Consider the following 14,191-nt stretch of genomic DNA (forward strand, 5'->3'; position numbering starts at 1 on the left):
CGGGGCTCAGGGATAGGTAGGGTCTGAAAGGCTCTGAGACATCCCTGAGGCTACGCGAACCTGGGAGTCAGGAAGAAGTTGGAGCTGGAGACGCAGGGCTGGGGAGGCACTGGCCTGGGGGAGTACGGGGTGCAGAAGAGGGTCTGCACCACGCTCGGGAGAGGTCTTCCCACGCACTGGGGTGGGGGGTGGGCAGCAGAGGGAAGGACTCTGTGGGGTCGCAAGAAAACGACATGGTTGAGAGTAGAAAGAGTTTTAGCAAACAGCATCGTTAACGAGGTTCGAGTGACAGAGAATATGGAAATGAAAGTGACAGCCAAAATGTCACCACATACACACCCCTCCCCCAGAGCCAAACAGGAACGGTCTCCAGAGGGTACAAGCCAGGCCGTAGGGTGAAGAGTAAAAGGAATAAAGGAGCGGTGAGCGGCTGGCAAGGGCTGCCACCGGGACTCCTCCTGGATGTTCTGCTGCGAAGGGCAGCCGAGGGCCAGGACCACACGCTGAAAGCAGGCCGACAAGGTGGCAAGGTTTGCAATTCTCGAGTCCCAGGTAGGGGTGCAAGGGAGCCTGGAGAGAAGGGGAGCCTGCCGTGCGGGGAGGGAGACCCCTGTCGCACCAGGCCCTGGACAGGTGACTGGTTAGAGAGGGCACATGATGACAGTTGCGGGAGGGCAGGGGAGGCGGTAAAGGCCACTCTCGGCAGGGCACCACACCAGGAGCAGCTGGTGGGGAGAAAACATCCCAACTGATGTGGTAACAGGGCCCTCAACCTATCCATGCGCTGGAAGGAGCTGGAGAAGTCAGTGTGGCCTTCTGGGTGGCCCGTCAGGGAGGAGGCTTTGGGAACCGTCGGGCCTGGGGGCGGGCACTCACCGACACCATCTTGCCCTCGGAGGGCATGAAGGCGGGCCGGTTGCTGATCCGCAGCTTGGTCTGCAGCGTGTTGAAGTTGATCTCCAGCTGGCACTTCTCCTGCACCTTGGGCGGCTTGTGCTTGCGCCGATAGTCCCGGAAGTCCTCCAGCTTCTTCTGCATGGCCTGCATGGTCTTCTCCGGGGTCCGGTTCTCCAGCCAGGGGATCGTGCGGCGGATCCACTCCAACAGCTGCCCCCAAAAGACATAAATGGCGCTGAAGAGGCCAGCAAGCCGCCCCCCCCCACCCCCAGGTGAAAAACAGAAGCACCCGACAGTTGGAATGGATGCCACCTAACGTTCCTAAAATGACAGAGTATGAATAGAATACTCCGGACTGAGGGAAGAGGATAAAAAGGCATCTCTATGCACATGCGCTGGGGCATGAATGAAAATTTCCGTGTCCCCTGGACCCCACCCCACGGCCACTGGTGAGCACCCCCACAGCCCCACACACAGGTCGAAAACTGAAAGGCAGCACGAGTCATGTTCCACAAGAATGTGACAGTTACAGGAAACTCAGGGACCAGACATTAGCAGACAAATGCCGGATGGAGCTTTCAAATGAAAAACAAAAACCTGACATGGGATGGAAACTCAGCAAAGAATCGGGTTTAACTGAAAATGTAATTATATTTCAAATAAGCTCAAATCTCATGAGTCTACTGACCGGGAAGCTGTATTGCAAATCTGGGACTGACTCAATGCCAAAGTATATTTGAATTTATCATCTAGCTTTTGAGGAAATCCACGTGACAGAATTGAAAATGGTAGTGAATTCCTAAGAATGTAGTATATATGCTCCCTTCTCTCAAATCACGGTCAAGTTGAAAAGCCACTAAAAATTGACACCCGTGATTACTTGGAAAATTAGAGCACTTAAGAATAAAAATTCACTAAAATGGTGATACACCCAGAGTCGAAGGGTTTGAGGAGGATAAATGAAGGACCAGGGAAGAAAAGGAAGGACAGAATTACTAGGCGTCTGTCCTTTGGTCCTGCTTGTGTTTCTATCCTGATGTTGGTCCCTGGGTTAAACAATGCTGCCAAACTGAATTATCCCACAGCAGCTGTATGAAAACATAAACTCAATATCATCAGATTGGATTACTAATAACCAGTCCTTTGGAAGATTTATTCCAAGTATCCCGACACTTTTCCCAGGACAGACCAAGTATCAGCTAAATCGAGTCAGAGCAAAGACCATTTGGTCACTGACATGTGTCACTGTAACTGAGTTCAGCCCAGAGAGGGTGTGGCTGTACCCTTTGCTCAGCCCAGCCCTTGTACCAGGGAAGCAACGCAGCAGCAGTGACGAGACTGCTCGGTTGCTTTTTAGGCTCTAATCAGAACAAAAAGAAAAGCAACGTGAAAAGTGCTCTTTTAACCAAGAATCTGGCTGAAGAGCTGCAGAAGGTATCGTGGACATTTGTGCTCAAACGCCTTGGACAGGGAGCTCTGTCTTCCCCACATTTCCCTCTAGACATTCATAAGACACGCACTCAACACTGAGCCGTGTCTCCCAATGGGCTGGGTCAGTTCCCAGGATGCTTAGCTGCTGCATGGATCAGGGCTTCTGAGGAATGGAGGGCACACGCTAGGTGAGGTCAGTAACCAATGAAGCAGGAAAAAAAAAAAAAAAGTAACGCGGTGTCCCCTGGGGGCGCCTGACCCTGGAGGTGCAGAGCTGAGCACGGAATCACCTCCCACGCCTGCAAACATGCAAACTACCTCTATGCTTTGGGGCGGTTGGGGAGCCCATCACGATGACTTTTGTGCCAATCAATATGGCGCTATGAGACAGGCAACCTCTGAGAAAAACTGTGTTTTCCCACTTTCATTCTGTCTGAGATGAAAAATGCAAAGAAAGAAAACACTGACAGCCAGTGTGTCCCCCTCCGTGCCTCTCCCTCTGGGTGGGAATGGACAGGACTGCCGGGCACCCACTTCCTTTACCTCACTTGCTAGCCTCTCATATTCTTCCATCAGCCTCTCATTCTCTTGATTCACAGCAAGAACCTTACATATCCTGTTAGCCGCTGTCTCAGCCTGTAAAACACAATAGGTGAACAGGACAGCTCTGTGGACAGGGACACGCATGCACAAAATGGAACGTGGTGGGGCAGGAGAGGAGACGAGGAGATGGCGTGCTGATTCAAGGTTAGGGTAGAGGAAGACTGAGGGTATGGCTGTTGAACACTAGGAGTCATTTCACACCTTTTTTACACAGACTTACACGGCAGGCTGAATGTACTGTGGGGAATAATGGGGAGATACCATTAGTCTAAAACACAAGCTTCGTAAAACATCAAGCAAGTTAGTGACAGAATAAACAGGTCAAGGAAGCCGAAATCCCCTGTCCCTGAATGTCCACCTGAGCACTCTACTGACCTCGTGACTATGGGGTCAGAACTCTCTAGAGAACTTTGGAAATCAAAGCAAAAAAACAAAAATAAACGAACAAAATGGCTGGGTCCTGAATAGATCTTGTCACTGCACCGAGTTCGCTGAAGCCCTCTTGTCTTGAAATGAATACACAGAACTTGCTAGAAGGGATCTTTCCACAGAGCTAAACTTGCTTTAAGATTTGTTGGACCTCCATGAGAAGTCACAGAGGTATATGGAATTCTCGGTCATCATTTCGTGGAGGGGAACTTGGGCCAGAAGTGGCAAAGTGCCCTGAACCATGACTGCATGATGAATTAAGAAGAGCAAACAGCTCCTCCTGGCCCCCAGCCCGTCTCAAAGCCTGGCCTCTAAAGCCCCATTTGCAGTTAGTGTCATTTGCTGGTGACAGGCATAGAGAAATCACAGAAATGACACATCCTGTGTTTTCCCCCTACCCCCGCCAGTCCATCTGTTTTCTCTAAGTAGATTATGTGAAGGGGCAAGAGACAGTTGAGTAAGGAGGAAGCTGAGGGCCATGTGCCCACAACGTGTGTCTTAAGAAATGTGAATTTTTCTGAGGTTTTAACATCGTTATCCTTTCACTGTTTCCATTAAATTAAGATTAGTTTTGAAAGATGTTAGAACAAATCACTGAACGGTGAAGGCAGTTTCTAGGCAGAGTAGAACAAGGGGCCCTGAGAAGGCGCTCATCTGTCCTTGCCCAACCTCCCTGTCACTGTTCAATGACCGTGGTGCCATTTTCCAGGCATTTTCTTCCTAAAGCACCAGTGTTTCCCACAATTAACTAATGAAATCAAAGCAGGATCTTAGAAGGAAGGAAGGATTTAAACAGCAACAACAACAACACTTCAGGAACTGTCTAAAGTTAAAGTTGTTAAGAAACACGAAGGAGTCACAGTTTGGAACTGGGCGTATTAGGTCATCACAACACACTCAGGAAGATTCCAAGGTAAGATGTGAAGCGCACAGACACACACCCAGATACGCACACACACACACACACACACACACACACACAGCTAAAACCGGTGCCCCGGGCGGCACGGGCTGAGTACCTGCTCCGCGCCCGCAAACGCGTGGTAGAAGCAGGAAACGTAAGTCATGATAGCTCTTTCATCGGGTTTGGGAGTGTTCACAATGTCTGAAGGGAGGGAAGAAATAACACAGAAAACAAACACACATACAGATGAAGAGCAGAAACCAGGGTGAACAAAGGGAAGAACAGACCACTCTCCACCGATCCGTTTTCTGGGTGTGTCTGGGGCCCCCGGTCCTAAAGCTCGGGAAGGCTCTTGGGCCCAGGCGCGGTTTGTGAACACAAGGGCTTGAATGACTTGAGCCAGCAGGTTCTCTGGTTTGGTTTTTGTTTTGTTTTTTTTTAATAATCGGTCTGAGGGCTTTCTGCATCCCCCACCCCGTGATGAGCTTCTAAAAGTGCAGTCAAGGCACGAATACGGGGACTGCATGCTACGTATCCGGGCTCATTGTCACGTCCTGATGACTCGTGAGGCCCACGTCCGCTCATCTGTTGACCACATCAGGCCGCCTGCCACCGGTGCTCTGGGCCATCCATGTCACCTTGCAAGATGCTGGGAACGCTGGCAGAGCCCCAGGGCCCCCTCTCTCCTGCCCCTTCCCCACCCCACCTTCCTAACTGTATACTCGGTGGGTGGCTTGGCTCCTGGTGGGGAACAAGAGTCACTGGAGAGGACGTGGTTTTTAACCCCTTCTGTGCCTACTTACCTTGCCATTTACAGAAATCACCAAGGTAACAAAACCTCTAAAGAGAAGGATAGACACGGCTTGTACTTATTGTGACTCTTGCTACGGTCTGTAGTAGCTGCCGAAACCACCAACAGGAAGAGAAAACAGGACCGTGTGAACACGCAACCTTTCTCCTTCCACCTTGGCGACAACACTGTTTGCTGAATTGCTTTTTAACTTTAAACTCGGTTCAGTCACTGGATAAAACACAGTTAAAAAGAGACCTTGTACTTCCCTAAGGGTGAAACCTAGCCATCGGGTTTTCAGAGGGCATGCCCAGAAAGGATGTGGGGGTTGTGTCACGGCATGGAATCTTCTGGAAAACACACATGAACGGCATACTACTGCATGGACAGAAAGTAAGATTCAAAGAAAACTAGACTAAAAAAGACAAATGACTGCCTCCTCAGAACCAGACAGGTCTCCTTACTCAGAGGAGAGGGGGAAAGAGAAAAACAATTGGAAAAAAAAAAATTAAGACACAGAAGGTGAAGGGTGAGTGGTGATTCATGTTTTACATCCTCACCTTCTGTGCACCAGCAAAAGCATGATAGTAACAGGAAACATAAGTCATTATGGCTCTCTCATCAGGTCTGGCAGTATATACTAAATCTGTGTGGAGAAAAGAAGGTTAACTGCCCAGATGTTCTAGCACTCACAGGCTTCGGCCAAGTGCTGCCCTGGAGAAGTCAAAACAATGAATCCCCCCACCCCGCACCCCTCCCACACTTAGGCGGTTAAAACTTTGGCTCCAGTCAAAGAAGTCAGACCTACAAAGTCATTACTCTGTGTCCTTCAGAGAACTGCCAAACAGAAGGAGATGGTAGTGGATAAGGTCCCTAAACGGGCAAGGAGGTCACATCCACGGCCAGAATCGGAGCTCCGGAAGCCCCAGGATGCACTTGACAGGACATTCCCTGAGACTTTCTCCCGCTGCACACACAGAGGGGGTCAACAGAGATCCCTTCTGTGAGTCCACACGGAGCCTACACACCCAGGAACTTAAGCCTGGTGCTCACCTCAAGGAAAGGTTTGTGGAGGAAAACAGAGAAACAACATTCAGAACCTTTTAAAAGCACGGCAGACGGTTAAGAGGGGAAAAAGTTTCTACAGTGTTTACTACAGGTAACAGGTCACGGGAGAGTGGCCCAAGGAGCCAGTCAAAAGTCCCCACTGAGGGTTCAGGCCCCAACACAATGACAGCAGGCGGGAAGGCAAGGCTGTGCCAGAAGGACAAGCATTCTGACAGGAAGCAGCCAGCTCGCGATGTGGCCAAAATAAGGTCATGCTAACACAACGCTGTGGTGGTGATTAAGACCCAAGGGCGGGGGAAGCAAGGATAAAGAGGGTCACATGTGGGGGGACCCACTGGGTAGTCCTGTCACAGTAAGCCCCACACCCAAGTCAGTCAAGTTCATGACTGCTAGAAAATTCCTGTGAGAAATTACACAGAAAATATTATAGTATGTAAGCATTTTTCCGAACCATTTAAAAGGAATTAGACAAAAAAGGCACAAGGGAGGAGAAAATGAAGGAGTACCAGCACATCTCATCAGCCTGGAAGGAGTCACAGGATGGACACATGCCCAGAGCAGGACTCAGAGGCTAAGGAAAAAATCTACTAAGACGCATGTCAGCAGGCCAGAGGAATAATGATGGTGACCCTGAACTCACCCTCAAATGCAGTGTATTAGGGAGGTATTAATTTACTAAATGTCCGTTTTCTCCTCTCTTTAGTATCCTAGCTTTAATTCGAGTGGATAAACTCTAGGTAGTTATTTACTCTATGGAAATGTCAAAGGAGATGCCACACAAATGTAAACTTAGTTTAGAGAGGACAGACAGACAAAAAGGAAAGGGAACTGTCTATTCTATGCTGCTCCTCCATTATTTTTTTTTTAAGATTTTATTATTTATTTGACAGAGACATATCACAAGTAGGCAGAGAGGCAGGCAGAGAGAGCGGGAGAAGCAGGCTCTCCACTGAGCAGAGAGCCTGATACGGGGCTCGATCCCAGGCCCCTGGGATCATGACCTGAGCCAATGGCAGAGGCTTAACCCACTGAGCCACCCAGGTGCCCCAACTCCTCCATTATTTTATTGACTCTCTCCCTTTATAGAGTTTTTGAAAACCATCAATCGATTCGGAGGAGTATATTCAAGTGTTAATGCCCAATAATACAGGTGTTTGTTAAAATGGTTAAATTAATGAATGGGTAAAATCAGAATCCTACTTTGAAGGTCACTGTTATGAGCTTCACTGTATCCGTCAAAAGGATATGTTGGGGTCCTAACTGCCACCCTGGTACCTGTGACCGTGACCTCATTTGCAAGAAGGCCTTTGTAGACAGAATCAAGTTAAAATGAGGTCCTGCTGAGAGAGGGAGGATCCTTCATCTAACATGACTGATGTCCTTACAAGAAAGAAAGAAAGAGATGTAGAGACAGAGAGGGGAGAGCAAGGCCACCTTAAAGCCAAGGACCACATGAGGCTTTCTGAAGCTGGAAGAGACAAGGAAGGAACCTTCCTCTACGGGCTCTGAATGAAGCATGGCCCTGCCAACAGCTTGGTTTCAGATTTACAGCCTCCAGAATCATAAGAGAATAAATTCCTATTGCTTCAAGCCAACGAGTTTATGATAATTTATAATACAATCACCAGCAATAAGGAGGAACAGAAGACTGACAATGGATGATAATCAAGTTCTTTGCTTTTCCCCAATAATCCCAATTAGGGGAAGAAATGGACTGTGAGGGAATCATAGTATTAACAACAAACGCAGTAACCTAATTTCCTTGAGGGCAGGACCCTGCCTGGTACATCTCATTCCCTCCCAAGGTACCTAGCCGAGGGTCTTGCCCGTGGCAGGCACTCAGTCTATATCTGCTGAGTGGTAAGTGACTCACGAACAAGAGAAATGAACGGATGGTCTCCACATATCTGTGCTTTCTACGGCGGTGTGCCACAGAGCGACCCTCACGAGTCTGTCACATACAGAGGGCACACAAGTTATCTGAAACCAGTCCCCAGCGTGAGGGACGCCCAGCAGCAAAATACTTAGACGTTCCTGCAAATCTAACTAAACTAAATTTAATTCAGACCCAAAATGAAACGTGGACGTTTGAGAGGTATGAGGACGGCTGAACGCTCCGTATTCTCTGTTTTGATTCTCTACCTTCTGGTTGGAAGGAAGGATGTTTTCCCTTGTGGAGTCCTGAGCACTTCCCAAGAAGACTTATTTGCTAAGCTTGTCTCCATGTGGTAAGAAAAATAACAGTGTGTTGTTACAAAAATAAAAATAGTTTTTCTTTGCAGATCACAAACCCAAGCATTCCATTTCTTTGCCAAAGCTGAACTTTTTTACCGAATTCTTTTACTATAGTTTTGCTGGCGTGGTTTTGAGCAGGATTTTTTTTTTTAAGATTTTATTTATTTATTTGACAGAGATCACAAGTAGGGAGAGAGGCAGGTGGGGCGGGGGGGGGAAGCAGGCTCCCCACCGAGCAGAGAGCCCGATGTGGGGTTCTATCCCAGGACCCTGGGATCAGGACCTGAGCCTGAAGGCAGAGGCTTTAACCCACTGAGCCACCCAGGGGCTCCTTGAGCAGGATTTTTAAAAAGAATTCATGAACATGCTACAAATGAAATGCTCTTCACACTCCTGTGGCCAATGACAGAAACGTTTTCAGATTCCTAAGTACGTCAGATATAATCTGCCTACGAAGTCTTATAAATCCTGACACACAGCCATGGCACAACTAGGCCACAGACTTTCCGCAAGTCAATAAAACACAATTTTCCTCTCACCTTCAGCATCCAGCATTTTAGGAATATCCAGGTGCTTCTCTGCAATTTCCATGGCCAGGTTGATATTTCCTATTGGGTCATCCTGCATGAAAAACAGCACAACCAGTGTTTGAAAATATCTTTCGAATAGGAGTTACCAGTAATGTGTTTGACACACCTCATTTCTAGGAGGAGATCTTTCCATGCACATAACCATCACAGTGTAAGTAATTTCCCTTCTTATCTTTTTCCAATCATGTCAAATATTTAGAGAAACACCAAAAATGATATGAACCCCACACAATGCATGCACACTCCAACTCATAAAATGTGAGCCCAAGGTTTAAGAGGACAACGCTTTGCAGACAGGGGAAAGCTGTCACATATTTTCTCATGGGCTGGAAAGAATACTTCTTAGCTAATTTTCAACCTTTAAATGATTCCAGAAGAAATCATGAAACAGAAATTTTCCAGATCTGCAAGGTGATCATGGAGAATATTTAGTACGATGTTTTTGTTTTAAATATAAGAAAGCTGAGGCATAAAGAGAAGGAAATATGCTAGCTGGTGAAACTCCTGGGTCCCCAAAGAAGGTCATAAGATGGCTACAAAGAGTGAAAATTATGCTTCTAGGATGCCAAAGACTAAAATTGTGAATGAAAACTGTGAGGAAATTTTTGTTCTTAAGATTATGTCTATCTTCACTGTGAAACTGGTTAAATATATATATTTATATATATGTGTGTGTGTGTATGTGTGTGTATACAGACACATACACACACACACAAAGAAATAAAATAAATTTAATAAAATAAATTTAACCAGAGGTGTATAAGTGAAACACCAAAAAATTTAAAGACTCATTTAACATTTCTTATTTTGTTCCACTTAAGACATTACAGACCTGAAATGGGATGGGGATCGTTAAGATAGAAAATCAAACTGAAAACTAGGGTTAGTCCAGGGGTGGCTTTCATGAATTTTAACATCAAAGCCATTTAAACACCGTGGAACGTGCAATGCTTTGCCATCAGTACATTTGAATAGGCTGAAGCAATTTTAAAAGAGCAGACCTTAAAAACACACTCATGAGGCTCAATGAAGAAACCCAAGTAAGTTTCCTGGCCTCAGAAAGTATACACTTCAGGCAAAACATTTTTTTCAAGTAAATGTTTTAACAAAGCACATAATCATTCCAACAAAAGAAGCCCTATCGTTAAAGCTTCTTTTTTCCTTTTTTTAAAGATTTTATTTATTTATTTAACAGAGAGAGAGAGAGAGAGAGATCACAAGTAGGCAGAGAGGCAGGCAGATGGAGAGGGGGAAGCAGGCTCCCTGCTGAGCAGAGAGCCCGATGTGGGGCTCGATCCCAGGACCCTGAGATCATAACCTGAGCTAAAAGCAGGGGCTTACCCTCTGAGCCACCCAGGAACCCCTAAAAGAAGCCCTATTGTAATGTGAGCCTTACCTGCATAGTTTATGCATGTGTTTACAAAGCCAAATTACTGAGTAAAATTTTCCCTTTTGTTTTAAATGTATAAGAAAAATTTCAGCATTAAAAATAGATTGATTCTGACACTTTGTGAACACTATCTCATTTATACTGAGAGAGATAAAATGTGGCAGTGAAGTATTTTCTTGGCTCAGCTACTGGCCATGTGACCTTGGGCAGATTGCTGAATTCCATACTTTGTTCATCCGTAAAAGTGGGATGATAACAGTACCTACTTCATCAGTATGTTATATTTCACTGTGCACAGCAAAGACAGAAGGAATATGCATGTATATGTAACATACACAGAATAATATGTATATATAACATACACATTAGAACATGTACTAATATACATATTTAATATGTGTGATATATACATATGTGTCATATGCATATGAGTACATACATACATATACAACAATATATTTATTTATAACACAGCCTAATCGAGAGCTATGTAAATATTAACTGCTATTGCTCATTACTATCATTTTTTGCTCATCTTTGACAGCCAATTACCACAAGTCTGTTGACTATAGGTAATAAAAATCGACCATTTTAATGTGCTAACGAAACTAGTTCCATCTAGAAGAATCCCTTCATTTTGCAAATGAGACAGAGATTCACTGAGAAAACATACACCATCTCTGTGTCCGAAGCGTTTTAAAGTAAGTCCAGAATAAGAGAATATGGGCTTTGAAAAGTTGAGGACCTCCGGCAACCTTATGTTCCAGAACTGTGGGATTCACCTTCCCTACAAGTCAATTCTCCACGAGCTCCCCTACAGTCATCAGAGACCAGCCAGTAGACAGGCAAGGAGCAAGTAATAACAACTGAAAAGGGAGCCAAAGGGACCTCTTGCAATGACCATGCATAGCACACAGGGGAGGGCAGCATGCAGGACGGATTCCACACCATGACACTGCCACTCAAGGGAGCAGCCCGCTGTGCACACCAGCAACCAGAAGCACTGGGGCCCTAACCACCACATGCGGCAACGTTTTCCGGGCAGGCAATGCCTTTAGTCCTAAATCCTGAGAGCACAGACTGTCTGCCACAAGGTTTAGGAGGGGCATGGACTTCTTTTTTCCATCACAGATTACATTTTTAAACTACTTTTCTGAAGAAAGAGTTCTGAGAATATTTGAAACTTAAGTACACTAAAGCTTAAGCTTAAAGAGAGAATTCAAATGTAGCGCTAAATTTTCTAAAGAGACCAAAACCAAAATTAATAACAAAACCCTTTTTCTTTAAAAAAAAAAAATGTTTTTAAGGGCGCCTGGGTGGCTCAGTGCGTTGAGTCTCTGCCTTCAGCTCAGGTCATGATCTCAGGGTCCTGGGATCGAGTCCCACATCGGGCTCTCTGCTCAGCAGGGAGCCTGCTTCCCTCTCTCTCTCTGCCTGCCTCTCTGGGGCTTAAACTCACAACCCCAAGATCAAAAGTCACGTGCTCTTCAGAGTGGGCCATCAGGCACCCTCAAATGCTCTTTTCTACAACTACAACTAATATCTTCTCTCAATCGCAAGATAATGGTAAAATGTCCCTCATGTGAGAAGTAAGTTAATCAGTTCTGAGTAAAAATGTCTGCAATTAAGTCCTTCAGAAAAGGTAAAGAGAATTTAAAAAGAAGGCTTTGAGTATTTGAACTTTTCTTTCCCCTCCCCCAGTAAAAGCCCATATATCTTCCCTTTTCATATTTACAACCTGGGAATGTAAAATCACTAAGAAACATAAATAAAAACCTTCAGAGTAAATCAAGCCAAATTGACAAATGTATCTTAATTTGGGCCAAAAGGGTGACTTGGCTTTGGGTATTGTCCCACCCTATTTAATATTAGTAATTAATTATTAATCAAAGTATTTTCCTGGCTGCCTTTTCCGTCTATACCACGTGCCAGGCGAGCTGGGAGACTCAGCTGGCGGTAAGCTGCGTGTTTGAGTTCAGTGCTGACATGCTCACTTTCAGGGTGACATGCTGAGGGACAGAGAGGATGTGGCATGCCAGGCCCCCAGAATGACCTTGTTAAGCTTTGAGTAGTCAATGAGGTCAGGCCGATGTCTGTGGATGAGCGCACAGAGTCCAAGGCCATCCTTCCAGCTGCGCCACGGTCAGGAAGAACAGGAACACATGTTAATGGAGAGAAAGCAGCAGCTTACGTCTTGGACAGACGTAATCCTACAAGTGGTCCCTCCTGTCCTTCTGTCTGTCACGCCCACCCTTGCCCTGAGACTCCTCCCTATCTACTGGCCCAGTCCCGGTTCTGGGCTGGGAGAACCAGCGACACCCTCTTCTCACCCTGCCCTCCTCCCTGGTCAGCACCTTCCTGTCCCGATCCCTCCTCCCCATCTCCCACGAGGACCCTCCTGCAGGGTCTGCCCAAAAACCACACACAAGGACGTCTATCCTTAAATGTCCAGGACATACTTCCCCCTCAAGATCCTTAGTACACTTGAAAGTCCCTATGAGCTCCCAGGGACTCCTCTGTCTTCATAAGGTTCTTCACATGTTTTCAAAAAGGCAAAGACATGGTAGCACCCGAGGGACTCAGCAAGGAGGACCCGCACTCCTGGTCTGTCTCCCCAGAGACGCTCACGCTAACTGTTCTCTAGACAACCCCGGGTTTTGAGCTTGTCAGAGGCGACCAGGGGTTCACTGAGGGCTGGGAGTGGGAGTTCTGCTCCCCAAAAGGTCAGGGGAAGAAAGAAACTCCAGGGGGCTACAGAGCTGAAGTGCTTGACACTGTCCTGGGCAAAGGAGGAAAGGCAAGAAGGTCAATGAGAGGCAAGCTGACTTCCACACCTGCCTTCTCCTTTGGGGCTCCTCCTGTCCTCAAGACAGCGTGCTGTAGGGACAGAGAAGTCCTCTTTTCCACCTTTGCACACTCAAGGCCTGGCTCAGTGCCTGACACTTGGTAGACACTCTATAATATTTGTCCACCCAGGAGAGCCTCCCCCATTTTCCCTCGCGGCTCCTGCTTGCCCTTCGTTTCCCTGATAATCCATGGTGGCTGAGGACCTATTTCTATTCCTGAGTAACCCACCAAACAGAGGGTGAAAATACAGCTCTTCTACTCTCAGAAGACGTGCGTGAGGAGGAACACTGGGGCAAGTGATAAAATCACGCTCTGAGATTAAATTTAGACTCCATTCACGCACGTTCCTGTCATTTTACAAATACAAGTTTCCTCCTTCTCTCGAACCCCAGCATACAAAGTTGGCCGAGGAAGTGTCTTTCTCTGCAGCACAGAGGGAGGTGCTGGAGTATGGACAGTAAGGCAGGGGGACACGCAGACTCCGCCTCGATGTCCTTGCTGAGAAGCCACGCCTGCCACCTCCCAACAGCAGCAGGTGAAGGTCACAGTGAGATGCATGCCCATAACCCCCAAATAGTGAAGGCCCATTCGAGTGCTGAGCAGTACTATGCTGTTTTACCAGCCCCTCAAAGCCACTGGATGGGTTCCCCAGAGGGATCTTAAGTATCAGAGATGCTACAGCCTTTGGTCCACGGCAGACGTAAAACGTGCCTCAGACCAGAGCCGGAAGACAATAGCAGACATAACCACGGCTCTCCCAGGACTCCAGGAGAATCTAAGAAGCCCAGGGCCTTCCTTGCTCACCTGGTGTGGAAGTTCTGAATGTTCACATTTCTATAAGGAGCGGTTTTTCTTTGACACCAAAGCAGCAGACCTTCTTTGGCGGAGGTTTCTGTAATGACAGCCAAGAAACAGTGTCCACATGGAAATACTCAGTACTTAAGGCACCCAACTCCCAGGCTTGATAAGAGACCTCCCAGGGCGCGGACCACCAAACGTATCATCTC

The 14,191-nt window shown here is 46.8% G+C and overlaps 1 protein-coding gene across 2 annotated transcripts in view; it reads right to left on the reverse strand.

Moving 5' to 3' along the window:
* ACTN2 (actinin alpha 2) overlaps positions 1-14,191 on the reverse strand; it is a 65,037-nt gene that overhangs the window by 18,634 nt on the left and 32,212 nt on the right. For both annotated transcript variants that reach the window (XM_032883102.1, XM_032883103.1), the window contains exons 5-10: positions 13,989-14,076; positions 12,391-12,469; positions 8,897-8,978; positions 4,380-4,465; positions 2,872-2,964; positions 877-1,107 (exon numbers count right to left, since the gene is read on the reverse strand). In XM_032883102.1, the coding sequence (XP_032738993.1) occupies positions 877-1,107; positions 2,872-2,964; positions 4,380-4,465; positions 8,897-8,978; positions 12,391-12,469; positions 13,989-14,076 (659 nt within the window). The remainder of the gene's footprint in view (positions 1-876; positions 1,108-2,871; positions 2,965-4,379; positions 4,466-8,896; positions 8,979-12,390; positions 12,470-13,988; positions 14,077-14,191) is intronic.

The sequence above is a fragment of the Lontra canadensis genome, unplaced genomic scaffold, assembly GCF_010015895.1.
Source record: "Lontra canadensis isolate GAN:19392208 unplaced genomic scaffold, GSC_riverotter_1.0 scaffold85, whole genome shotgun sequence".
Classification (NCBI taxonomy): Eukaryota; Metazoa; Chordata; class Mammalia; order Carnivora; family Mustelidae; genus Lontra; species Lontra canadensis.